This window comes from Salminus brasiliensis, chromosome 11 (genome assembly GCF_030463535.1).
Source record: "Salminus brasiliensis chromosome 11, fSalBra1.hap2, whole genome shotgun sequence".
NCBI classification, from domain to species: Eukaryota; Metazoa; Chordata; class Actinopteri; order Characiformes; family Bryconidae; genus Salminus; species Salminus brasiliensis.
The window spans coordinates 32676211-32702409 of record NC_132888.1 but is presented as its reverse complement, the minus strand read 5'-3'; the positions used below and the strand labels follow the sequence as shown (position 1 = coordinate 32702409).

At 39.7% G+C, this 26199-nt stretch overlaps 1 protein-coding gene across 1 annotated transcript in view; it reads right to left on the bottom strand.

The window, feature by feature from the left end:
- The window catches only part of slc8a2b (solute carrier family 8 member 2b), a 135264-nt gene that overhangs the window by 39343 nt on the left and 69722 nt on the right, over nucleotides 1-26199 (bottom strand). Inside the window, exon 2 of the mRNA XM_072690673.1 lies at nucleotides 7001-7444. Coding sequence (XP_072546774.1) covers nucleotides 7001-7360 — 360 coding nt within the window. The 5' untranslated portion in view covers nucleotides 7361-7444. The remainder of the gene's footprint in view (nucleotides 1-7000; nucleotides 7445-26199) is intronic.

Here is a 26199-nt window from a genome sequence, read left to right as displayed (position 1 = left end):
CAGTACTGAGTCCTTGGTCCTGGAAATGTCAATAAAAGCCTCTTGACTGTGGTATTTACACAGGTTAGACAGGTCCTTATCGCCCTCTTCACATTTGTAGTGTACGATCAATAACAAGCAAAAATGAAACGATCCGATACAAAATCTACATGCAGACTGTTGTATTTTAGTTGTTATGTATGTTATGTGTTTTAGCCTTTTTATGCATCCGGGAAAAAAGAAGAGTTGAACTGTGTAGTTAATGGATAGCATGGAATAAGACTAACGTTGGATATAGCACGGTCATAACACAGCTTGACATTTCATTCTATTTAATTTTTTATCGTCACTCATGGTCCAGCAGTCATTTCTCTGAAATGAAACACTGTATTATAGATTTTCTACTGTGTTTGGCAGAGACACCAGCTGAAGCTGAGCATTTGAGAGAAGATGAAATGGCTTTTGCTTCTTTCTATCCTCAGGTACAGTAGTGATGAAGTAATTAAATTTGTATCTAAGTCATTTTTCACAGTCTGAATTCACTTCTGATATAGGCTCCTGAGTAATGGCCGGTAAATACAGCTTTCAGTAACTATTCCAATAATATTCCACACACACACACACACTCAAAATCCAGCTCAAGTGCTTCACATTTCCATTGACTTCCAACAGCTGACAGTGTACGTCAGAGTCAAAACAGGCGACAAAGTCCAACTAATCGTCCATAGACCTCCAAGACAAGACAGTGCTGAGGTACAGATCTGTAGGTCACAGGTGCATAGTGGCTTCCATTAAGCTTAAAATGAAGAAGCTTAGATCCACTGAGACTCTTCCTTGAGCTGGCATCACAGCCAAACTGAACAGGGAATCTGGGAGCTGACCATGAGCTCAAAGGAAACTCTCAGTTGAAGTAACAGTAGCTCTCAGAAGGACAACTATCTCTGCAGCACTCCACCAAACAGGGCTTTACTGAAGCCACTCATCAGTAAAAGGCTTGCCTTGCCAACAAGCATCTGAAGGACTCACAGGCCATGAAAAACAAAATTCTATGTTCAGATGAAACTGCACTACGACTGGAATTACAACTGGAAGAAACCAGGCACTTCTAAAACCCGGCCATCCATACGGTGATGTGGAAGAACTGTGTTCGAGGATGCTTTTAGAAGGGACTGGGAGGCTTGTTAAGAAACACAGAAACACAGAAAGGTACAGGGCAATATTTGTTGAGTGGAAACGGGTTAAAAAGTGCTCAAGACCTGAAGAAAAGTGGAGCAAGGTTGAACACAATAATGACCTGAAATGCACAGCCAAAGCAATGTAGGACTGGCTATGGGAAAGGTCTGTGAATGTCCTTGAGTTTGAATGAACATCTCTGGAGAGAACTGGAAATAGCAGTACAGATATGTTCTGCAGTGATGGAGTGATTACTCAAAAAAATGTAGTACCATACAAATTACTAACAACGTCTGTTAAACTATAATAAGATGAAAAAAAAACATTCTAACATTACTTTATCCCCATATATAACAATTTAAGAGAAAACCCAGTAGTCCTTTTCAATACTTAGTTTAGAAGGAAACGAGCATTTAATAGGCCTGTACCTCTCCCTGCATTAAAAACACAGGCAGTTTGTTTAAATTATTATGCTGTTTGAAAACCTGGAAACTAACAGTAGAACCGGTTCAAGACCAGTTGCATCTTAATAAATTCTTAGTGTGCTCTTTTTGAATGAAAAGATCAAGCCTGATCTGTTTACTTTGTATCTTGTTACATAACACTGAAAAGGGATATTTCCTTTAGTTCCTTTTACCTTTTTTGTTATTTTGAAAACCCAAAAGGTGGAAATGGGTTGCTGAACTAAGGCACTGTCACTATGATCAGAGAATCGCTGGTTTGAATCCCGGTCATGCTGCTAGCCATTGGGGGTCCTGAAAGAGCACAATTGGCCTTGCTCTACCCAAAGTCGGTAGATAGTGGCCCGCACCCCCACATCCCTTTGTTGCGGTGCTGGCCATCACTTGTAAGCCAGGTATTCAGCACTTTCCTCCTGGCATGTTGGTTGTTCAAAAAATAAGCAGCTTGACTGCGCACATGTCAGAGGGAGTGTGTGCTTGTCCACCCTCACTGGTGTTGGGGGCATCGCGTGCAATTGGTTACATACAGGTTGGGTACTTGGCAGTCCAAATTGGGGAGAAAATAGGTGAAAATAAGAGACTTATTTAAAGTATTACAGAAATATTTCACCTTTAACTTTCGGAAAACTTTTTGGAAATCTGGTCATCTTTTACTCGCCTCACTATTCACAATAACAGATATTTTCACCAGGGCTGCCAAACCTTAGCATGCTACTCTGTGTGAGTTCTAGATGACTATATAACATAATAAAATACCTTGTCTATTAAAATATATATATATATATATATATATATATATATATATATAAATATTTAAGCCAGCATTGCATTGTGCTGTGACTATATTACTATACAGTATATTAGTATAATGTGTTTTGCACTAGTGTATGTAACTATGACTTGAGCTAACTCTTTCCAGTAATACTATTAGAAAATATGCTAGTTCAGAAATCACAAGCCAAACAATCCCAAGGCCATGACCACTGCCTTCTGTGTTTTTAGAACCTGTGCACAGCAGTAGCTACATGCACTTCAATTTCAGACTCATCGATCCATAAAACCTTCATTCACCCTTAATCCATCCTGCCTCTTATTCTGCATTCAGTGCAGTACTTCAGTTAAGCCAACGTCATTGCAATCTTGCACTAACAGCTTTCTGAAAATGTTTCTGTCCTTCTGAGAGCATTTCACTGTGAGCACGTTAGAGGTAATACACTGCCTTTTAGAAAGAACTGCGACTTCATTCAACCAGCTTTTGCCTTCTTTAAATCACTTGAAGGCCTTGACTACAGCAATCACAGCTAGCATCTTACAAAATGACTCATCCACATTATTTACTTTCCTTAACTTTCTATGGACTTTCCCCCCCTCATTTCACATCCCTGAATAGCTAACATTGTTCTAAGCATGAACAATGACAAAAGCCCAGTAAAAACACTCATCACTGGTGCAGATCAATTTGCACTTACTTGCGACTCCCGCAGCCCACCTGTACTCATTGTGTTTACTTCTGTGATTTCTCCTTCAATTTATGGGATAACATGTTTACTTTGCTTTTATTGTGGGTTTCCATGGGAACAGGCAGCGGCGCCAGAGCTGCCCTCCCCTGAGACCTGCTCTCATGTGGGAGCTGGCGAAGGACAGGGCCTCGTTCCACACAGGCTTTGATGGATGACATGGGTTGAGAGCTGTTGACTTTGACCTTGCTCGGGATAGAAGGATAATGTTCTCAACCCACAAGTAAATAAAAAAAACAGAAAAACAGAAAACCACTGCTGTAAAATGCATGGAACAATGCTCATATTTTATTTTAACAAGAGTTTATCCATCTTAAGATATTTATTTTGAAAACTCTAAATACGCGTCTGTATAGTTTGAAGCTATCTGTAAAGTATTTCTTTGTGCTAAGGGCAGAGATCACAGCTAAAAAATAAAACAACCAAGAAATGTGTGTAATATAGTACTATGAAAATAAACATAAAATAGCTCCTTATCTGACCAAGTGTTGAGTTGCTCAGTAAAACGCTAGTATTAGAATAAATACAAAACAAATAGAAAATTAAAACAGTACTGGTTTTACATCACTAAACATCTCCAAAGCTCTTCTCATAGGAGTCTAGTATCACATATGGTTCTCCTCCAACTCCTGGTTTGGTAAATCAGTGCTAAATGATGTTAAATCAGGTGAGCTGATAATGGAATTGATCTACGCCCTGACTGGAACCGAGCTTTGTTCTAGCTCACCAGATCTCAACTACTTTCTTCAACGTGAGATTTTTGTTACTTTTCCCTGTTTTTGTGTTTTCTTGCATCTGTTCTAACAATATGTGGCCAATATTATTGCCAAGATGATTTTCAGACCAAACTGTTTCAGACCTGAAGTGAGAATGGAGCTAGGGGTGGGCAATATGATGATATTTGATCATATCATGATCAATTATGGTATCGTAATACACAGTATGCTTTTCTAAGCACACTGAGGATGTTGTGAACACAGATCAACTGCACATTTGATTAAATACAGTGAGTCTGGATTAAGTGGATTTAGCACAGCACCTCCTGAATAAAAATCACTGTACTCAGTGAGCAGTAGTAGCACTACTTATGCATTTTGCCTGTGACCACATGTATTGTGAAAATGATACTATATTTTTACAATATCGTCCACCCTGGAGTAGAGCTTGATTTTCCCTTCTTGCACAAAGATAAAAATGTCAACTCCTGTTTATGTTAACATGGACAGTTTTGGTGGGCTACTCATTTGCTAGGAAATTCCTTTTGTACAGTACTGTATAATTAGAACTACATGTGCACAAGCCTAGTTTCCTTAAGAGTATTTATAAATGATAATACTTTCACCAATATTCAAGCATACTTGTGAAATGCATCTATTTGTACTTGAGGTACGACACATTATTAATTCTCTAACTTTCAAGCTGTAGTATACCAACAAACAGTACACAAAACATTATTTTCTTATGTTTCCTGATAGTTGCTTTATTTTTTTTTCTGTGAGACTTAAAGAAGTCGCTTAATGCAAACAATTTAAAAATACAAAACTAGTAACCCCAAAAGTATCCAGACACGTCTTTTAAATTCAAAGGTGCACCTATAATACTGGCAGGTGTTCAACGGTACATCCAATTGCACACACACACAGCTCTACTGCCATCTCCGTAGAGCCACTGCTGATAGAATGAGATGCTTAGGAGCGGCTGGACAGGAGCCTAAGGTCACCATGACCAATGCCAAACATCAGCTAGTGGGCTGTGGATCAGTGGAAATGTGCTGTCTGGAGTGATAGATCATCTAACATCATCATCTAACATCAGTCCCTGACCTCACTAATGCTCTTGTGGGTGAATGCAATTAAACCTTCACAGCAGCATAGAGACCGTTCCTGCAAAAGAATGAATAATCTTGATGATGACAGTTGTCCACAGACATTTGAATGTATAAGTTTGATTTGAGAGGTCAACACTGATAAATGGGATTTTCAGTAGACTGAATCAGATTCAACCATTCAGTGTAAATGATATGGTATATCATTCAACATTATGTATTTGTACTTATCATTATAATGGACATATTCTGGAATGGTCTGTGCTAAATCAGCAATTGCACATGCTTGTTAGTTGTCTGAGAACTGCAAAACTCTAGAAGCAAGTATTTTAATAAGTATTGTACCTGGTTATTGATGTGCCTTTTAGCATGCCCACACAGATAAAACACTGTTGCTGTTAAATGGTTTGCTAAGGTAAAGCAGACAGTTTGAAACTATTTATAAATGCACACACTGGCCTGTGAGGGCTAATAACCCTGTTGCTGTTTAAAAGCTGTTTAGTTAATTTTGTCTTCTGTCACATTTATAGTGCGTGAGTCAGCTGGAGCGTGACTGGGGCAGCAGCGATAACACTGTTCCATTTTCACTTGACAAAATTTGTGGTTGCTCTCAGAGGGGGATTAGAAAGGAGCTCAGTGTAAGCATTCACATTACAATAACCTTTACCACTCCACAGAACTGCTGACGGTTCCAGACCTGAATTCTTCTCTCTTATATCTTAAGAATAACTCAGTCTGGCAGTGTGCATTGTTTCCTATGTAATTACTAATTATTCTTATGATGTAGTAAAAGTCAGAAATGTGAAGTGATTAAGCCATTCAGAGCAGTGCAAAACCAACAGTCGTTTTACACTTGCAATAATGCTGTTTTTCAAGATTAGTCAGCTGAAAAAAACCTTTACCACTTCTTAAGAATAAGGCAAAGAAACCTCAACACCAACTGCATAGAACATTTAATCCAGGTGTTGATTTAATTAACTAAGAAGTCTCCTTAGAATTGAGTATATGACATATGGGGTAACGACTAGTAAAGTAGGACAGTTTTGGAAATGCCATGTTCTCAGTAATAAAACATTAGAATAGCAAACACAGATAAATTAAGGCCTCTTTTAGCCTCAACTGACCAAACCCAGCATTTTTTGAGGCTATCGGTAAAGCGGGACACCCATCCTTTCAAGGTGGATCACTCTATTTTTGCTTTAAACAAACAGGGGCAGGGAATAAAATGCCATAATGTATATTTCTTCTCCTTATTTTTTCAAACACTGAATTATACAATTACAGTGGGTCTTATTTATCATGAGATATTATGTCAATACCAAGAAAGAATACAGGTGTAGAAAGGAACTGATACATGATCTAATTTGCCATCAGATTTAAACATCTACAGATTAACATATTTAAACAGACCTTAGATTAATCATAACATCAATAACCTCAATAACAATAATGATTAAAAACAAACTTGAAATGACATTAAATATTGTGTATTGGTTAAAAAACATTTGATATTTTTTATAAGATGACATTTCAAATGTCATTAATCAAGGCGAAATAAAAACTAATAAAAAGAGTGATTGTCAGTCTGCTATCTGGTTATCATGTTGGTTATTAAAATATCTTAACATATCTAAACAAACCTATATAAAGAAAAGTTTAAAAATTGTCTAAATATATGAACAAGTCAACTTATTCAAAGTCTAATTAAGTTTGGAAAGGAGTAATGTCCCTTTTTTTACTGTCCCACTTTAACATTTACACCATTTTCCACTTTACAAAAAACACCCCGTCCCATTTAAACAATATGCTCCTGGTAAAGTAGGACAGAGTGAATTCACAATCACATTCACAGCTTTTTACCCTTAACATTATTTACCTTATTGACCGGAGGTATGTTTGGAGAATTAAAGTGGAGGCATTTAACCCAAGAACACCGTTCCAACTGTTAATATATATATATATATATATATATATGACAAAACTCTGGGATCTAATGGTTCAGCATGTTTAAGAAATGTGATGTCCTAGTTGTATCATAATCTCACCTGTGATGTAATAACCTCTATAGATGCCATAAAGCGATCAGCAATGATGGACACACCCAAGAACAGGTACATAAGAGAGACGAAGTAGACCGTGGCGCGGGCGATCTTGTCACCGAGTCCAGGGTTCTTGGGCTTCCAGACAGGCAGGATGATGCCAGGCTTACACTCCACCACATCTCCACAGCGCTTCGTTGAATTGCCATCAGTCACGGAGGTGTTGTAGTATGGTTCCGGCGTCACAGAGGGAGACACAGGCTCTTCCTCTCTCTGGGATTCCGAAGTGCAGGATGGGGGGAGGGTGAAGAGGAGGAAGAGGGAGAGGAGGAAGACAGCACAGCGGAGGGAAGAAGACAGTGCCATGGCTCCTCTCCTCGGGGAGCAGAAGGGTGTGACAGAGGAGATGAAAGAAGAAGAGGAGACGCAGAGAGGAGAGGAATCAGCCACCTGGGAAGAAAGCGTAAGAAAGAGAGAGGGAAAATAACAGGAAGAACAATGAGTTAGATAACCAATTAGAAACTTCACAGTCGTCTTATTTAATTCATTAACAAATGAATGTCTCAGTTTATGCAGTCAACTTTCAGTTTAATCACACACAGACACACACACATTCGCAGTGTGAAAACACTTTTCTGGATGGTTCGGACTTTCAGACCAATTACAAGAGGTTGAGGAAGGCTAACATTACCCATTACAAAATTGAGAGAGGCGGGAGCACATGAGGATGATTACATCATTCTGCGACGTGCATGTTCATTTGACGAATTTCAACAAGCCTTGAGTACTGCACTTAAAGTTGGTGCTACTGCTAGTAGCTATAATATTAGCTAAAATATAGTAGCTATAATATTAGCAGTATACTGGCAACAAAATGTGTTTATTTATGTGTATTTTAGGAAAGGCTACCTGTCAAACACGCCAGCACTTCCCTATTGAGCCCATCAATGTCAAGCATAAAAAGACGCACCCCACAGAAATTGATGATCATGAACCTTGATTCAGACGTTCAGGTGTAAAAACAAAGATACATTTAGTGAGTCCTCAAATAGAACAGAGTTGATGGTGGAGAAGAGAAAGATGCTGTGTTCTGCATACTTGCATGGTTTATATATAAACAGTGTCATAGAGAGTGGTTAGATGTGAGATACTCTGTACAAGAGAAACGGAAACAGTCAGGATTGTTCACAGTGAGAGTGACAGGAACCAGACATCGCAGAAGGTTATTGCAAGAAATGGTTATTAGGGAAATACGTTGCCTAAAATTTTTTTTCCTTGAAACACATTATAAAAATCCATCCATGGTGGAGAGGTGCAAGGTGTTAAAAAATTCATTAGCCTGAATTAGTCAGAAAGGATGGGGTCTACTGCTGATCCACATGGCTGTATTTGCACGGAGCTATAGCTTAGTGCACTTTAGAATTTGGCCTAACTTTTGGGCCAACTAATAGACCAGGCCACTGGGAAATCACCCAATGCTCTAAATGGGAAGTCCAGGCCTGGGGCTGGATTTACACAAGCTTTCCTCATAAAGAAGCTTAAGACAAACACTAAGATCTACAAATCAGACATTACATTACAAAAAACACAGCCTGAAATATTAAAAGAGAACCAACCAATACAGAAATCCATTTTATACACCTGCCTGAATACCATGCATCAGCAAAAAATCTAACAACGCATTCCTACAGAAAACTAATGATTGATTTCCAAGATAACACTTTGCATGTCAAAGGACAATGGGAACATTAGCTAAATTCAGTAATGGATGACCAAGTTTGGGAAAATATATATTACAGGTGTCTGGGGGGGTTGGAAGCCAGTTATGGAAAGAGTGTGATTAAAAAGTTCAAATGTGTTACTATAGGACTCCCTTGGTTTCTTGTGTTTTTAAAAATATCGGAATCAAAGAAACCGTATTTCTTTGGGGGACTGTCCAAAAATTCAGACATTCTGAAAAAATGTTAAAGAGAAGTTGAGGAGCAGAAATGTCTGGACCTTCACATTCCCCTAGACCTACTACTGTTCTTGTTAGACGTGAAACCTATGGTCCTATCTTTAGGACGTCTATGTTTACCACTGAGCAGCAATCTTTAGCCGAGCCAAAAACTGCACTGTGTAGCTTGATTTAGGCTGTGTCGGTGTGTCTTTGCTTGTGTGCCTCAAAGCACGTGAAAGTCATGTACTAAGTCAGTGTGTCACTCGCCATTCCCTTTAAGAGCCAGGTGAGGCGGACTGCTATTTCAGTGGTGTATTGCGCACAGTTTGGGAAGGCGTGCTGAAGCGGTGGAGCACCTCACCTCTAGAATACAGTTATTTTATTTTGTATTCTGTTTATTGTTGATGTAAAAGTTTGCATAGCTGCCAACTGGCACGCAAAGTGGGTTTGTGCACTGCTGCGTGTCCATGTGTGGGTAACAAGTGGGGGTGTTCACGTGTTGGGCATGCGCCAGTGTTGATGATTCACTGCCAAGATTACAATGAGCGTCTGACTGTTGACGTCTGTCTAGGTTGTTTTTAGTCAGAGGAGCTCTTGTGTCTTCCATTGCCGAGAAGCAAGAAATTTACCTGAACACACCTCATTTCCAATCATACCTGAACCACGACATCTATCGGTGTAGATATATTCATAAGCACTGTTGCTATTTAAACAACGCAGGCACTGAAAACGTGAAAATAGACTGTTGGTGGGGTGTAAGATAGCAATGAGCATCGCGGCAAGCCTTGCGCAGTCTGGAAGACAGGGCCCCATGTTTTTTTAAGAATATTAATTGTCCATGCCAAGTTATTAATAAGAAATAATCAAAATCACTGAAGGCCAATTTGAGTTTGGGCCAGTTTGTGAGATTGTCTCAGTGGGGGCAGAGGACACCTGTTCAGGCCTAACCCTGCAATTCCTTATCATCACTTCTGCTCCATCTTTATTGCTTTGGGAAAGAGCAAACAGACAGATGGCTCTCCCTCTCTATCTCAAAAAAAGATAACATGTAGTCTAACCTATATTGAGCTTTTCATATGCAATTATATAAAGCCTGACTCCTGCACCTTCCGGAGTTCATTAGGAGGCATGGTCATGCCGCTGCGGTAGCGACACAGCCATGCCCTTCTAGTGTAAATTACCTCCTGTGTTCAAAACAACTTCCTTTAGTTATTTGATCATGAATGCTGTTGAAGGCTGTGTAGACCTAAAGTAAGTCTTTAATTTTATTGAAATAGCAACAATAAAACGAAACTGAATTAAGCAAAAATGGTAAATGTGGCGTCAATCTATACAAGATGAAAATGTGAGTGAGATGATCCACAGTCATGCAGTGAGGTGAGAATGAATCAGTGCTAGGCCCCAGAGCAGGACAGCGGGCATTAGGGAAGTGTTCTTCTTACACACACACACACACACACACACACACACACACACACACACCTTTATAACAAACATGGTTCTTTATGGAGCCAGAAGTGGTTCTTCTATGGTATCACCTAAATAACTATTAGAAGCACCTTTATTTTAGTGAGTGCATTGTACTGATTTTCCATTCCACTTTAACTAATACATCAGTACAGCCACCAAAATGCAACACCTCCATTATTTACAGGAAAACAAAACCCACAAAAAGCTGGCAAAAAAGAAGCCAAGTTCAACTTTATGAACTAAACTCTTTAAGATTTCAAATTTAAACTTTTCAACAAACATGGAAAGGACAGGAAAGTTTGAATCTCTGATGAACAGGTAGACACAAAAAAAGCTGTGGCAAGGTTGAGTGTAAAAGTGCAATTTGTGAATGAATCACTCTTCTTCTTCAACAAGTCGATTGAATCGTTTCAAAAATACAATCTTTTCACTGCTTATGTTTGCAAGTTAAGTTATTTAGGGAAAATAATGAGAATAAAATTAGTTTTTTTAATGCCACATATTTAGGAATTTCCTTTTTATTTAAGTATTTGACTGTTCTCCTTGCAACTGAGCAGAACCTTGTTTCCACAAATGTGACAAAAAGTGCCCCGTTAAAATGAGCCGGAGTACCATTTTCAATTTGAAAATCCTGAGCTGGTACAGTGAAGGCAGAGAGCTTGCTGCTGTTCTGTCTCTTCTATCACATCCAGCATAAACGCTGGTTAAAATGAGAGGAGTTGGATGTACGTTGTACACTGAACTGAAATGTAAACACATCGGCTAGACTCTGGAACTGATTCTGTACTCCAGGCTGGTTACAGTGTGTCTAGTGTGTGTGTGTGTGTATGTGTGTGTGTGTGAGAGAGAGCTGAGGGGACTGAACTAGTGAATAGCAATGTCTCAGCAGTGATCCATGAGAGGTCGGCCCCCTCAGTTTAAAACCAGGTTAAAGATGTCTCTGGCACTTTTTACCCCCCACTTCTCGGAAATGGTTTTGTCCCCAAAATCCTTCTGGTGTGACCCAGCATTCGATGGCACAGTGTCAGTTACGCTCTCTTTTCTGCTCATTTTAACACATTAGCACACGTTCTCAGAACCTCTTACTCTGGCTGTGATCTCAAAGACTGGCTGAATGACATCCGTCTCAGTAAGTGGGGATCTCCCAGCCCCAGTAACACAATAACACAAGTAAGTAGAAGTTCTGCTTTTAACTACGAGCTTTCTCAATAATGCATCCACATAATCATAATCGTTTACTCCCTTCCTCTGAACCCTGCTCTTCTAATGATGGAGCCCATGGTACATTGTAAATTGAACACATCCCAAATAAGAAACCACGGGTGAATGTCAGAATCCTTGTGTAAAAAGGGTTCTAAGAAGAAATTCTAAGGCGCGATGTTCTGTCACATACCACACTCACAAACTCTGCTTAACCTCTTTCCCCTGATGTCCCTGAAACTGACAATATGTGTGTAGGTTCATGTACCAGACCAGTATTACTGTGCCTCCAAGATTGATCTATGTAAATGAGCTCTTGTCTGATTGGCTACCTTGTATTGTGCCTCATTCATTTATGAGCAGAAGGCATGCCCACAGATTCTCTATGGGACCTGGGGCGTTTCCATAGCGACCCTGTTGAAGGGTTAGTGAGGGTGATGGATCACAAAGAAGGAGCGTGTATCTGTGTCTGTGAGTGTGTGTGTGTGTGTGTGTGTGTGAGTGTGTGTGAGTGTGTGTGTGTGAGTGTGTGTGAGTGTGAAAAAGAAATGAGAGCAGGAGTGAGAGGAAAAGGCTGTGCCGGACGGTAACAGTACAGATCGGTAGGTGTGGAGAGTAGAGAGGTGTGCAGAATGTTAAAAACATCCTCCATTGCCAAGAAGAACACTTGGGCAGGACTCCTAATGCTAAAGCATCTCTGAATAAGAGCATCTGCTACACATCATCGCTGCCATGCAAAAAAAAATGTATCTCCAGTTTTGCCATGTTTCACTTGCCACAAAAGTTGGAAAAGTAAACTTTTGTAAAGCTGTAATTTTGGAAGGTTTTTGAATGACTGGAATATGAATGAAATATGTAAATTTACAAATCAACTATCTTTAGGATTTTAGTTTTTCTGAAGTTTAAAAAAATAAATTACTTTAAGTTATGTGGTTTTCAGCCTGCACTGCTTTTTGAAACAGGGTAGCCAATTACAACAGACCTCATTTACATATGGCAGTTTCAAAAGCACAGCAACAAAATTCATTTATTATTAATTCATTTTAAGGGAAAAAGGAAGGTGAGCTTCTTAAATCTAAGAGAGAGAGAGAGAGAGAAAGGGAATGGGCCTCCTGTAAGATACACCTTTAGATTCACACCACGTTACAAAGTGAATGCTTTTCTTCTGTCACATTCTCTCTCATCAACACACACACACACACACACACTTATACATGTTCAAGCCTACATTTGTCTGTCTCAGCAAATGTAATCACACACCACACTGCTGCGTTACTTCAGCTCAGTCAGTCATAACATACTGCTGTATTACACCACACATGACAAAACACTTACAAAAACAAGGGTCTACACAAATGCAGTGGGTATCATTCAAAGCAAAAAAGCGTAGAGTCTCTTGCCATGCAAACAACTGTACTTATTCACTGTACATTTAAACATGATGATGATGATGAGGATGGTTGTTGCTGTTCTTCTTTTTCTTCTTCTTCTGATTATTATAAACTACACACATGGTATTACAAGTATTTTATGTCAAAGTTTGCTGAGAGTATGTTGGAACAGAAAGCAGTTTCACAGTAATTATCTATCTTTTGTCAAATGATACAGCCCCAGAAAAAAAGATAGGAAAAAAAAGAGACCACTTAATTTCTACATGTATGGCAGCCATTTTTTCAGGCATTTCATCAAACAAAGCTGAGTTATCTGAATGTGCAGACTATGAATGGCATAAAGTCACCCAAACAGCAATGTGAAAGACTAGTGGAGGGCCTGCCAAGACAATGAAAGCTTTGATTGGTATTTCACCATAGTGATTGTTTAATGCTCTGAAAATTCAAATACTAGTACTGTGTTGTTTAAATTTCAATAATAACATCTTGCATTATAATAATTATAATATTCTTTTCCCCATTATTTATCAGCAGTTGTTTTTGAGCAGTTGTCATTTCTGCAAATAAATGCTCTATATAGCAATATTTTTCATTGGAATTTAGGGAAAATGTTGTCCATGGTTTATGAAATACAATACAAAAGTTAATTTCCCTAAACACATTGCCTTTAAGTAGTTAAACCAGAGAAACTGATAATGGAGGGTGGTCATTTTTTTTCGTAGCTGTATCTAGATCTCTCAAGATTTGGTCATTTTATTCTGTATATTGCTTTATTTCACCTTCATTCTTGACATTCTGCAGCTTTCTCAGAGATGACGAACTCCACTACAGCTCTGTCCATCATTCTGGTCATTGTCTAATTTTTTAATTACACTTTATTGAAACTATATATAGATATATAGCAAGTGTACTCTGGGTTATGCATTTAACAGAAACCAAAGTTTTTTTGGAAACTTGGCATAAAGGGTAGCATAAAACCTAGGGAATGACAGGAATGAATAACAGAACGCAAATGAAGAATAGTTGTTATCATATGTTGATCTGTTTAATCGAATTCCATGCTATTACTACACATTTCTTATGTAAGCATGTCCATGGATCAGTGACACATCATTTGCTTTACAAGCAATTCTGGGATTCACAGCAAGCTCAAAGGGATTCCATTCCACATCAGTAGGCTCCAGCATGTAGCTCCACTAAAGGCATGTTGGAGGGGACATATGGATTCCTTTCCTCGCTTGCACCATAATGAGCACACACTTTCATTTTACAGCCATTATTACAAAACGACCCCCTCCCCCCCCACACACACACACACACGAGGTAAAGGGATATCAGCATAAGATTACTACTTCTTATCTGGCCTGTATCTGGAGGTGGGGATAAGAGCATCCTTGTGAGATGTATAAGAAAAAATCCACCAATCCCCCTTTTACTGTTTCTTGGTTAATATGTGATGGCCATAGAACACATCACTGACTTCTCGTGCCATGCCTGACCAAGCATGTATCCCTCACCCCGACTGTGCAAATCACTATCTAAATCACTCCATTAACACCCAGTTTGACTCTACAGCTGGGCTCAAAGAGTCAAAGCGAATATTTGCTCTGATAGCCTTACTTAAACCTCTCTAAGGCACACAGATCTTTCAGCTCCCTTTTGCGAGATCCCTGAGAGGGAAACTGCATTAACAGCATTTTCTAAGAACAAATGCTGATTATTTTCAGTACAGCAGATAGACTGTTTCAGGACCAATCTTCTAAGTGTTTATGCTCTGCTGGATTTGGGCCTCTCTGTTGTACAGCCATACTGGAAAAGCACGGAAAGCATATGTGGTCCAAAATAATGATATGAAAATATACATAACATTAAAACATCTGCCTAATATTATATTAAAACTATGTGGGGTCCCCTTATCATGCCAAAACAGCTCAGACGGGTTGAGGCATGGACTGTAGCAATACGTGCTACAATAGCGCTTCTGTGGGATCGGGCTAGTCAGGCTTGCCCTTACCCCTTACCTGCATCAAAATGACCCTTGGGACACTTTCAGTAGGTACTGACCACTGAATATTAGGGTACAACTCACAAAACCTGCCCTTCGGGAGATGCTCTGACCCAGTTTATAATTTGGCCCTCTTCAAAGTCCCTCAGGTCCTTACATTTGCCTATTTCCTCTGCTTTCAACACATCAACTTTAACAATCAGTGATATTTACTTCAGCAGTTTTAATGTTCTGGCTGATTTATGGTGAATATAGTTGGAAAAAGTGTTGTTATATATGTATTGTGTCTGTAACACACTCTGAATCACTCTACAAGTGCATCCTTATGTAAGGCTCTCTATAGGCAACACATGCAGTTTGGATTTGTAGGTCGGAGCGCAGGTCAAGTAGTTGGTTGTTTTTTGCAATTATTTAATATATATCTTATTGGTTTGTTATTATATTATGCTAAAACATACCATTCCATATGAAATTGGTATGCAGGAAATGGAAAAATGACACGGAAAAACATAATCTATAAAAAGAGAAACTCATGATTCAAATTTAATCAAGAGCTGCACAGCACCAGGGTAGACCTTTTCTACCACAGTAATGAAACTATTCACAGCAGCCAATCAAATAAGGAACAAATGACAGGCAGACAGTAATTTAATTATCTAGCCGACAGCAGGCAGATAACGCATTTGTCTTTATGATTTGCTACAGGACATTATTATTAGCGAGGCACCAACAGAACCATCACTGTGCAGAAGTGAACAGTAAATCCTAAAGGGGAGAACATTAACATCAGTGTTTATCAGCTTCAGTCACAAAGCCTGAGCTCAACTGGCCCACTATCACTAAAGCGGCATCTGCATTTAGACCTATGGGAAAGGCATCAGTAAAAGGGAATGGGAACTGTGGTGAAAAATTTGAATCAGCTGCAGATGATCAGAACATGGTTAAGAGGAGAGGTTTTTGAAGGAGTTTGGTTTGCTCTTGCTTGTTGAAGCGAATAGTAAAGATCACCATGGCAGGATGCAAAGAGCTCTCTGAGGCCTTCAGACAGAAGGTTTGTAGAAATCCGGTAGCCGCAGTTGACGTCAAGAGTACAGGGCATCTACCATCAGAAAAAGACTGCAGAAGTTTTCATGGATTTAGGGCAAGACTAAAGCTAGCCAGAGAACACCTAGGCAAGGATTAGGACTTCTGGAAGCATGTGCTTCAAACAGATAAAGCTCAAGTCTTGCCCTGATTTCCTGAACTGTTCTGAAATCTTTTTAAATCTTTCCCCAGACTCTTACACATCTACAACCTTCTTTCTGAAGGCCCCAGAAAGCCCTCTGGATCTGGCAATGGTGATATCACTCACTTCAACAATCAAGAGAATGTCTTAATGTCTTAAACACTGTTCTAATCATCTGCAGCTGATTCCAAGCACCTCACACTAGGGCTAGGCATTTTAAATTTAGTAATAAATGTCGGGGTGTCCTAACTTGTTCCTCACTAGAAATGCAGTAAATGACGTTTTGCATACGATTTCTAAAAAGACGTTTCTGTAGTTTTATTGTGTTTAGACCTCCATCTCTCAGTATGGGTCACATAAAGATCAGGGGCCCTATCTTACAGACTGCACAAGGTGCGTCTCAATGCTCATTGCTATCTTACACCCAGCCAACAATCCATTTTCATGCCTTCCGTCTGCATCGTTTAAACAGCAATGGTGCTTGTGAATATGTCTACGCCGATGGGCGTGGTGGACTCGAAATACGATGTGTTCAGGTACATTTCTGGCATATTGCTGTCTTGGCAATGGAAAACACAGGTGCTCCACTGACTGAAAACAACCTAGGCAGACGTCAACAGTGAGACGCTCATTGCTATCTTGGCAGTGAATTGTCAACACAGGCATGTGCCCAATTCGCGTACACCCCTGCTTGTTACACACACATGGACACGCAGCAGTGCACAAACCCATAACGCATTTGTGCATAGCTTCAGCAAGCCTTCCCAGACCGTGTGTGGTGCACCATTGAAATAGCAAGGGAATGGCAAGTGACACTCTGATTGGTTTATTGCACGTTACGTTACGTTGAGCAGCACTTTTCCCGTTGTTACGATAGCAAAGACATATGACACACCCTCATTCATTGAGTTTCCTAACTTTAATGACTCTATATGATCTTATTAAGTCTACAGGTGTATATCCCTCATTTGTGGTGAAGTTATAAGAAGAGTCTGAGTCCAGACTGAGGCCCAATACAGGGCAGCCAATCAGGACAGATATTATTCGCTTGCTTTTAGCTTAAAGGCACAGTAACATGAACAGCTATTTATTTGTCAGTGATAAAGCGAGGTTAGAAATAAGTAATGTTTTTTAAACATTAAGCACAGATGAACATTATACATGACACTTGAGGAAAACATCTAATTCAAAATAACTGTAGGAAAACGGATGTTTGCATATTGCATGTATTAAACTGTAAGTTACTGCTTGACTTGTTTTATTTAAAATTCATGACATGACCAGACAGGCTCTAGGAGCGTTTGCATAGGACTGCATAAACACCCAGCTGAGGAAAGTGATGAAAAAATAAATGAATCCATTGGCCACATCAGACCATTAATTTGAGGTATGTGGCCAATGTGGTTTCTTGTGAGGAATAAGCCCTATGGCCAAAAGCCAGGATGTCAACATGCTTACACCTTCTACCCAGCAGCTGCACTGATAAGATATAATCAATAAATGAAGCCTGTTTAAATGATGTGTGTTCCTCCAAGGCTGAAATGAAATTGCTGCAACAGCTGTCCTTGATTGGACGATCCCGACTCTCACCATGCACCCATATCAGGCATGCATATGGCTCTGTATTAAGTTTAATACATGGTGGAAATATACAGCTGCACAGCTGTATATCCTGTATATTCTCTTGTTAAGTCTACAGCTGTTCATCCCTCATTGGTGGTAAAGTTACAAGAAGAGGTTCAGCTCAGACTGGGTGTATATGTACATGTATATGTGTTTGTGAGTGTGTGCAAAACTGGTACATGATTTAGTGGTAAAGTAAAAGGAGTGACAAAACTGTGTCTAAGTGTAGATTGAGCCTCGAAGATGGGGGAAATCACTGTGCTGACAGAGGAAGGATATCTGCAAGCAGAAACTGCTGCTGGAGCTGTTTTGGGCTAGAGAAAAGTGTGGACGGGATTCTAAAAAAAGTACACACAGTCGATTTAAAGAGCAATAAGATCTCAAGGAGGCGAAGACAAGAAAAATGCATCCACTGTTAATTTTACACAAAGAAAATATCCTAGTATGATTTTTTAAAATAAATAAATAATAAATAAATAAATAAGCTGTTCGCGATAATTAATTTTGTCTTGTAGACAGACTGCAATTTAGTTGCGTTGAAACTTCTGCATGCAAAGTACGGAATTTCAGTGGCCACTAGCGGTTTCTGTCACACAATTCTTGTAGATTCATTGAAAAATGTTGCCCCAAGGCAGTTCGGATCCATGGACTCGTGCTGTTGACATACCCGACCATAGATTATGACATTCTCATGATGATTGATTGGTATAAACAGGCCCAAAAAACATTGCCCACACCCTCACACCATTACACCACCCTCACCAGCCTTGACACAAGCCAGGTTAGGTCCATGGATTCATGCTGTGGTCCAGGAAATATAGATTTACCAGTCCAGGCTACGTTTTTCCAGTTTTCAACTGTCCGTTTTTGAGATACCGTTCTCTTATGTATTCTATAATGGTTGGCTGTATGGCCTTAGTGTTGTAGGCTGTAAGAGCAAGTTACTGTTTCCTTTCCTGCTAAGAGTTGTTAAATAATGTAGTTACCCGGCAGAAGGAAAGCAGACCATTTTGTCTGGGATTAAGGGCTGAATACACTGCATCTGAGGTGGAATTTCCAAATTTGTATTTATTACCTAAAATGAAGTTAATCATAATAAAATGGGTAGACGCCTACCTTCTGTGTCTGACAAAATAGTTTAAGCTTACCTATCTCAATAAGGGTCATTTAGTCATGTTGCTTCATAAATAGTAAATATGAAGTAGATAAAGAACTGCCTACTGACAATCATGTGAATGCTACTCTCGTTTTTAAGTAATTAGTTGAGTAATGTATTGAGAAATGTTTGGTAGACTTTATCTCATTTTTAGTCTGATATAGCTCATATGTATCCAAAACAGCTAAAGCTCTACACTTGCTTTAGATCCCACAAAAAATGGACATCTGACATGTGAAGTTAAGTTTGCAAAGTTGAGATCTTCGGAAGTAATAAGTGGACACATTAGTGGTTGAGGTTTCTACAGAATTTCTCTATTAAATATCTCATTTCTTATACTGAAAAATAAACGTTTACTCTCCGATGTCCGTACAGTACTTCAAGAAGCTAGTTCTACTGACTGGACTGACAAAATAATCCCTATTCTTGCTCTCTAGAGATAAACCTCTGACCGCCATTGACTCTTCTGATGTGTCTGATGGGAGGAGGGAGCATGACTATTTGCTTATTATACAAATGCCAACAGTTCACAAACCAGTAGTTGGTTATCTACAAAGCACACTGCCAACTCTTTTTCAGGAAGCTTCTAAGAACATATTCTCTCTCTTTCACACACACACACACTCTTAATTCCATGCCTTTCTAAATGTCACCTCTGATGCCACCTCTGTTTTCCCTTGCGTGATTATCTCTGTTTAAACAGCAATTTAGTAAGGCCTCGTACACTTCCCTCTATTGTCTGACCCATTCACAAGTGTAAAACACTCTATTTGATTGGTTAAATTACTCAGTACAACCTCTATGTCCTTACATTCTTTGTAATGGCCAAAAAGGCTTTGGCACACGTCTTGGTGATATCCAGCACTTAGCATGACTGGATGTATAACAGCGTCTCTTTAAAAGCATGACGGTCAATATCACTTCATGCTGTATTCCTGTAACTGCATTTTACAACATATTAGAATCTTAAGGAATATAAAAACAGTGAATGACAGGGATATAAAGATTGTACCCTCAAGACGAGGAACGCTGAGAAAACAACTCCAGGAAAACAGAACACCATTAGAGCATCATTAGAGCATCATTAGAGGATCACTGTACTAAATATAGCCTTGCTTTCATAAAGAGAAATAGAGAAACACACACAAACATTCAGAGAGAAAGCAAGAGACACGGAGGTCCCACTGCTTTCGTTGCATGATTAAAATGAATGAGGAGATCAAGCAGAATTAGCGTTCTAAATTACAGCAGCACTCTGAAGGCCCTAACACAATTGTAGAGACGCTCGTTTTTGAGCAACTGGCACAAAACCTCATTACTGCAACGACTGACATGCTCACTTGAGCTTAGGCAAAGTCTCTGCACGTTAAACAAACACCCAGCCGCACTAAACCAGGGCCACTTAAACAGCAGCCCCCAGACAGCACTGAGCTAACGCATGACAAATGATTGGCAGCGAGATGCATTTAGTACGCTCAGTAATGTCACTGACGTATCACACGTGTCTTCTTCTTTTCTGTGCATCAGCCTACTCCCTCTGATTCAGGTCAGACTCTCCTTGAATCCACCCTGCAGCTAGTGCAGAGCAATGTCAGCAGATGTTAACTGGTCACTGCACATATGTGACAGAGCTGCCCTAGTGCATGAACTGAACCCCTCTATGTTTAAAATCCACTGATGCATTTTAAATACTTCAATATTTCACACATTTTATTAAAAAATATCACCTGAAACAAGCATTCGTGTGTTCAGAAACAAACCGTAATATTAGAATAAATACAAATGCTACAAAAGTATTGGGACACATTTATTCTTTCTTCTGGAATGAAGGGTATTCAATTATTGAAGTAACTGTCTCTACTGTACAGGGATAGCTTTCTACTAGATTTTCTGAGGACCATTGCCATGAGGATTTGAATTGCACTTAGCAAGAAGAGTGTTGGATGCTCACCACTCCTCAGCGCCTCATCTCCATCTGTTTTGCTAATGCACATGGAGACTGCTGGTCAGTGCCCTGTAACGCTGTGGGCAAAAAAACACTCTCTGTGCTGCCAAAAAAAAGTCATAACCAGAAAGCTGCTAAACAGGAGTTTACATTGGAAGTAGAGATAGTTTTTATGTAAAAGGGATGAAGTTGGAGGCAGAAGTAGCGATTTAGCTGTAAATCTGTAAAATGCACTGAGCTGTTTGAAATATTACTCTACCGCCTCAGTCCACATGCTTCTTTCACTTTCAACAACAGCTCTGCATCTCTCAGCTGGTCCAGACATACATGTGTGAACTGTGTCTTTCAGAGGTGGCTCAAAGTGCAAAATCGACTTGCTTTTTAACCATGTGTACACTGAAACAGATTAGCAGGCTGCTGTGTACGTTAGAGAAGAATAAACACTAGAAAACGGTTATTTCAGATCAGTAATTCACAATCCAATATCGCTCAGACCAGCCCTTAAAATATGAGTAATATAAGATATGGAGTTGGAAAACAAGCTGCGTCAAGCAGAAAAAGCAGCTTGGCTGTCATTCAGGTAAATTACTCCGGGGGACTTCAAGCAGAAAATTACTAGAAGTAAAATGAGTGACCTATTGCTATCGAAAGAGCTTTAGGCTAACATTAAAAACGAGCGTGATAATCGATTTCTTTAAAATATTTCCAACATGGAAAAGTGGTATCAATAGCAGTGGATCCCTAGTATTATTTATGACTAGTTGGTCCCTTAAAATACATGGTCCAGAAGCAGTATACAGTGAAGAATAACTGTACAACTGTGCATTTCTAAAGTAGAAGCCTCTAACACTGTATTTGATATATCTGCATAATTTAGCACTTGTAAAAGTGCCCTTCAGAACAGTGGCCAACAGTTTTGTAGTTGGTCATTGTGTTGCTTGGGTTCATGTTCAGAACTTAATATCTTACATTCATCCAACATGACATTTCTTAGCAGGTGGTAATGTAGTTATCATTTTCAAAACTCATTTCTCTTGCACAGAAACAATTCTCACTCATTAAAGATTAGTTTTTTTTTTAAGATCTGGCAGTGAAGTAAAAGTCATTTATTAAACATTACTCAAGGAAAACCCAATGAAAGTACCATGATTATATTCTACTTAAAAAGCACTATTAGAACCGACTGTTGATAGTCTGGGGTTCGACCTTAATACTAGAGCTGTACAAGCATGAAGCCCTTCCCGATCCTGCAGCCAGCTGGAGAACTCAAAGAATGACAGAGACAGGTCTGTACTCAAATGATTTCCCGTTTATTGGTCAGAAAGGCAGAGTATATATACACTGAGAAGAGGAGAGGCACACAAAGTCATTACGTAATCATGTGATAGGATAATAGAGACATTGACGATCATATGTTCTGAGCTCCAAGGACGGTCATGACGTCTTGGGTCAATGAGTCTAAACAACAGATAAATTGGAGACTTGCTCATCTACTAACACTGTTACTAAAAGTTATGGCCAGATCATATGAAGCACAAGCTATGGCCCACGTGTCATACAGGCCTAAATCCCATGTCAGTCCCGCGATCATGGGTATGCACTGACAATGAGATTGTCATCAGACTGTAATGAGAGTAAATGCAACTACATACTGATCAGCCACACATTAGTACCACATGCCTAATTTTGAGTATGTCCCACCACAACAGATCTAACCATTCAACACATGGACTATGTGGATGCAAACAAACCAGTTGTGCACGGGCATGGGTTCAGTCCTGCCACTCGCTCCACCAACTCATGCTGTCCACATTTGGTTGCTTCATCACAGGCGAGTTTTCTGCCCACATTTGTGCTTTAACTTCTTCAGTCTTATGCTTTTAGCGGGCTGTGTCCCAAACCACACACTACTACATAGTGTTTTAAAACTAGCCACGATTATGGAAATATGTCAGAATTAAAGCAAACCAAAGAAGGACTAAACCGTGACAATGTATCATTTTCTTGCTTGGTCCGGGTCAAGGGAAGCGAACTACAAGTGTAAGTTATTTAACATATTGGGGGAAACTGTAGCACGTACAATAGCTCCCAAAATGAAAGATCTGCAGAGAAATAAAGCAGATCTCAATAATGTTTGTAAATGCTTCTTAGAAGAAAAGAGGAGAGCAACATTTAACTGTTCTGATTCTGGAGACAAATGAGAAAAGCATGGGATCATCTTCTGCATTGGCAGACAACTGAAAGATTTCTGGGATTTTGCCAGAAAGAAATGATGAGCTTTAACATTTTCTCCCCGATTTGGACCACCAATTATTTAACCTGTACCTGTACTGTCTCCCCCACCATCCCACACAATGCCCCCATCACCAGGCCACCGAAGCAACATTGCCAGGCAACCAATGTGCCAGGAGGGAAGTGCTGCATACCCAGCACCCAGTGACAGGCAGCACCACAACAAAGCAATGTGGGGGGAGAGCACCATCCAATCACCCTGGAAAAAGCAGGGCCGATGGCAGGCAGCATGACCGAGATTTGAACCAGCGATCCTTTGATCATTGTGACAGCACCTTAGTCTGGTGGACCACCCAGGACCTGCTCTTATGTTTTCTAATAAAATAATATTATTCAGCTGAGACTGAGGTGAGATCAGTTTGACCAAAAAGAGTTATCTGTGAGACAATACTGCAATGAAATTGACTGTATCTCGAAAGCTGAATTTTGTAAAACAGGAGGTAATTCTTTGTCTCAGTGTCTAGGAGAAATAAACAAGATTTACTGTAATAAACAATATAAATGAGATTTCCAGGCAGACATTTATTAGGGCCTGTAATAAAGCAACAGGCCTCATTAAATTGGTTCTTTAAATTGAAGGTCCATTGACCTGCACATTTTGTGTGTTTCCCCTGCTTTGACACGCCCACTTATAATCAGTAAGCAATTGTTAATGAGTTAATGGTTAAGTCAAGTGTGCTGGGAGTAAGTAAAAATGTGCAGGGCCAGGGTTGGGGCACCACAGCTTTAGGTAATTCAAGCGGTTCTTCTGTGTCATCACTCCAAAGAAGCGATTTTGGCAGCCTTTATTTTTCAAAGAGGGCAGAGGTAATAAGGCAGGGAAGCAAAAGCTAGCAGAGCACTAAGTTCCTCACACCACTTTGGTAGAAAATCAGGGCAAACGTTCAGCCAGTATGAAAACAGTGCACTTCAAACGGCATTCACTTTCAGCCCCTCAATTTAGCAATTGCTCACCCAGAGCCTCTTCTGTACATGTTTAATGAGCAAATACTGGCTCGTTCCCTGCTTATTGAAATGAACTGCACTAAGCAGACGGCTGACTCACAAGCAAAGATCAGGAGTTTTTGTCTCATTACGGTGTGGGAAGACAGCATGAAATATCAATTTAATTTACTATGAATAGAGGTTTGAATATTTTATATGTGGAACATGAAGGGATTTAGATGAGGACCTTCTTTCTCTGCTGGCTATTGTTATACACGGAAGTGGAGAAGGTCAGCTTCACACGTACATACATGCAGGATACAGCGTGATTAAAAGTGATGACGGCTGTTCTGCGGGGAATTTTTACACCCACACCCGAGCTGATTAAAAGACACCCAAGACAGCTTAGGGACCACAGCACAACACAGAGATTTGTGGGCATGAAAATAAGCCAGACAGTCACAAGCACTGTCTCTCTCTCACCGCAAAAGTCATTTTCAAATCTTCCCTCTTTTTCATCTTCTCTTTTTTTCTTTTTATTTGTCATGTATCTTTGTCCTCCTCTCTCATTCCTACCCCTCTTCTAACTGGTCCAGATGGTTAGGAGCAACCCAAGAACCACCAAGGCACAGAACCACAATGTCCTGAAAGCTGATGGAAAACCAGTGTCAATAGAGTTTGATATTCGTTGCTGCCAGTGGAACTAGTACATTGCAAAGTGGACATCATAAATAATAATGCAGAAGGAGGACTACATCTGAATCCTCCGACACTCAACCTCAAACCATCATCTAGATAGCTGAAACTTCCAACACAATGATCATATCATAGGTGGCTGTGGAATGGAAAAGGCAGGCAGACATGCTAATGCATTTTGACAATATCAGCCTAACCTCATCTGGGTGTTTTTTGTTAAACTTGGGACATATGTTCAAATTTCTTTTTGGTTAGAAATGGGTTCTCCGTGCTGTTCTGCAATGAACCCCTTTTCTAGCCCAGTTTTTTTTTTTTTTTAATGAACACAGACCTTAGCTGAGGCAAGGGAGGCCTGTAGTCTTTTTAAACGTTGATCCTGGGTTCAGGATAATCCTGGATGATTTTTCACCATGCTCTTGGAGATCTTCCACTCTTCGGAAGACTGACTACTGTTTCAAACCTTTTCTGTTTGGACAAGTGTGGCTGTGAAGTATTATAGTTCGCTGAAGCCTTTGAGCCTTGAAAATGGCTTTGTAACCTTTTCCAGACTGATAGCTGTCCACAATTCACAATTCCCCTCAGGATTCAGGGATCTTGCCTTTTCTGTACCATGATGTGACTGACTTGAAGAAGAGAGAATAAGAGATGCTATTCTCCCTGTGTGCTGCTTTAATCAAAGCTGGTCACTGATCACTGATCTTAATTAACTCTTCAATTTGGTCGCATAAATGGTGGTGGTGGGAGGTGGCGGGGGCTTTCATTCATGTATATAGCTCTAACTAGGTGCAGCACATCAACTACAGATGACTAGCTCATAAAGCTGTATTCATGTTAGGTTCTTTTCCTTAGCCAGCAGTGCTTACTTTCCTTCTACCTTCAAAAAATTTTGCAAATTTTCTTTGGTTCGGCAGTCTGGAGTCTAACTTTTTCAAATCAGTGTGGAAGATATATTTCCCATTGGTCTGTATTTTATTTGTAATTATGGAACTGATTCTTACTGAGTGATAACTGACTGGGAAAAAATACATGAATGTGACAGGGAATGGGAAATTTATCTTTCACACAGTCACATTCATATTTTTTTTATTTTTTTTTTCCCCAGTCAGTTATCACTAAGTCAGAATCCATAATTACAAATGAAATACAGATCAATGGGACATATATCTTCCACACTGATTTGAAAAAGTTAGACTCTAGACTACTGAACCAAAGACAATTCGCAACACTTTTAAAAGGTAAAAGTAAAGTAAGCACTGCTGAATGTGACTGGGTAACACTTTTATGATTAGATCATTGAAAAATACCCTCGCCCTCTGTTCCCACCGAAGTCCAATCTGGT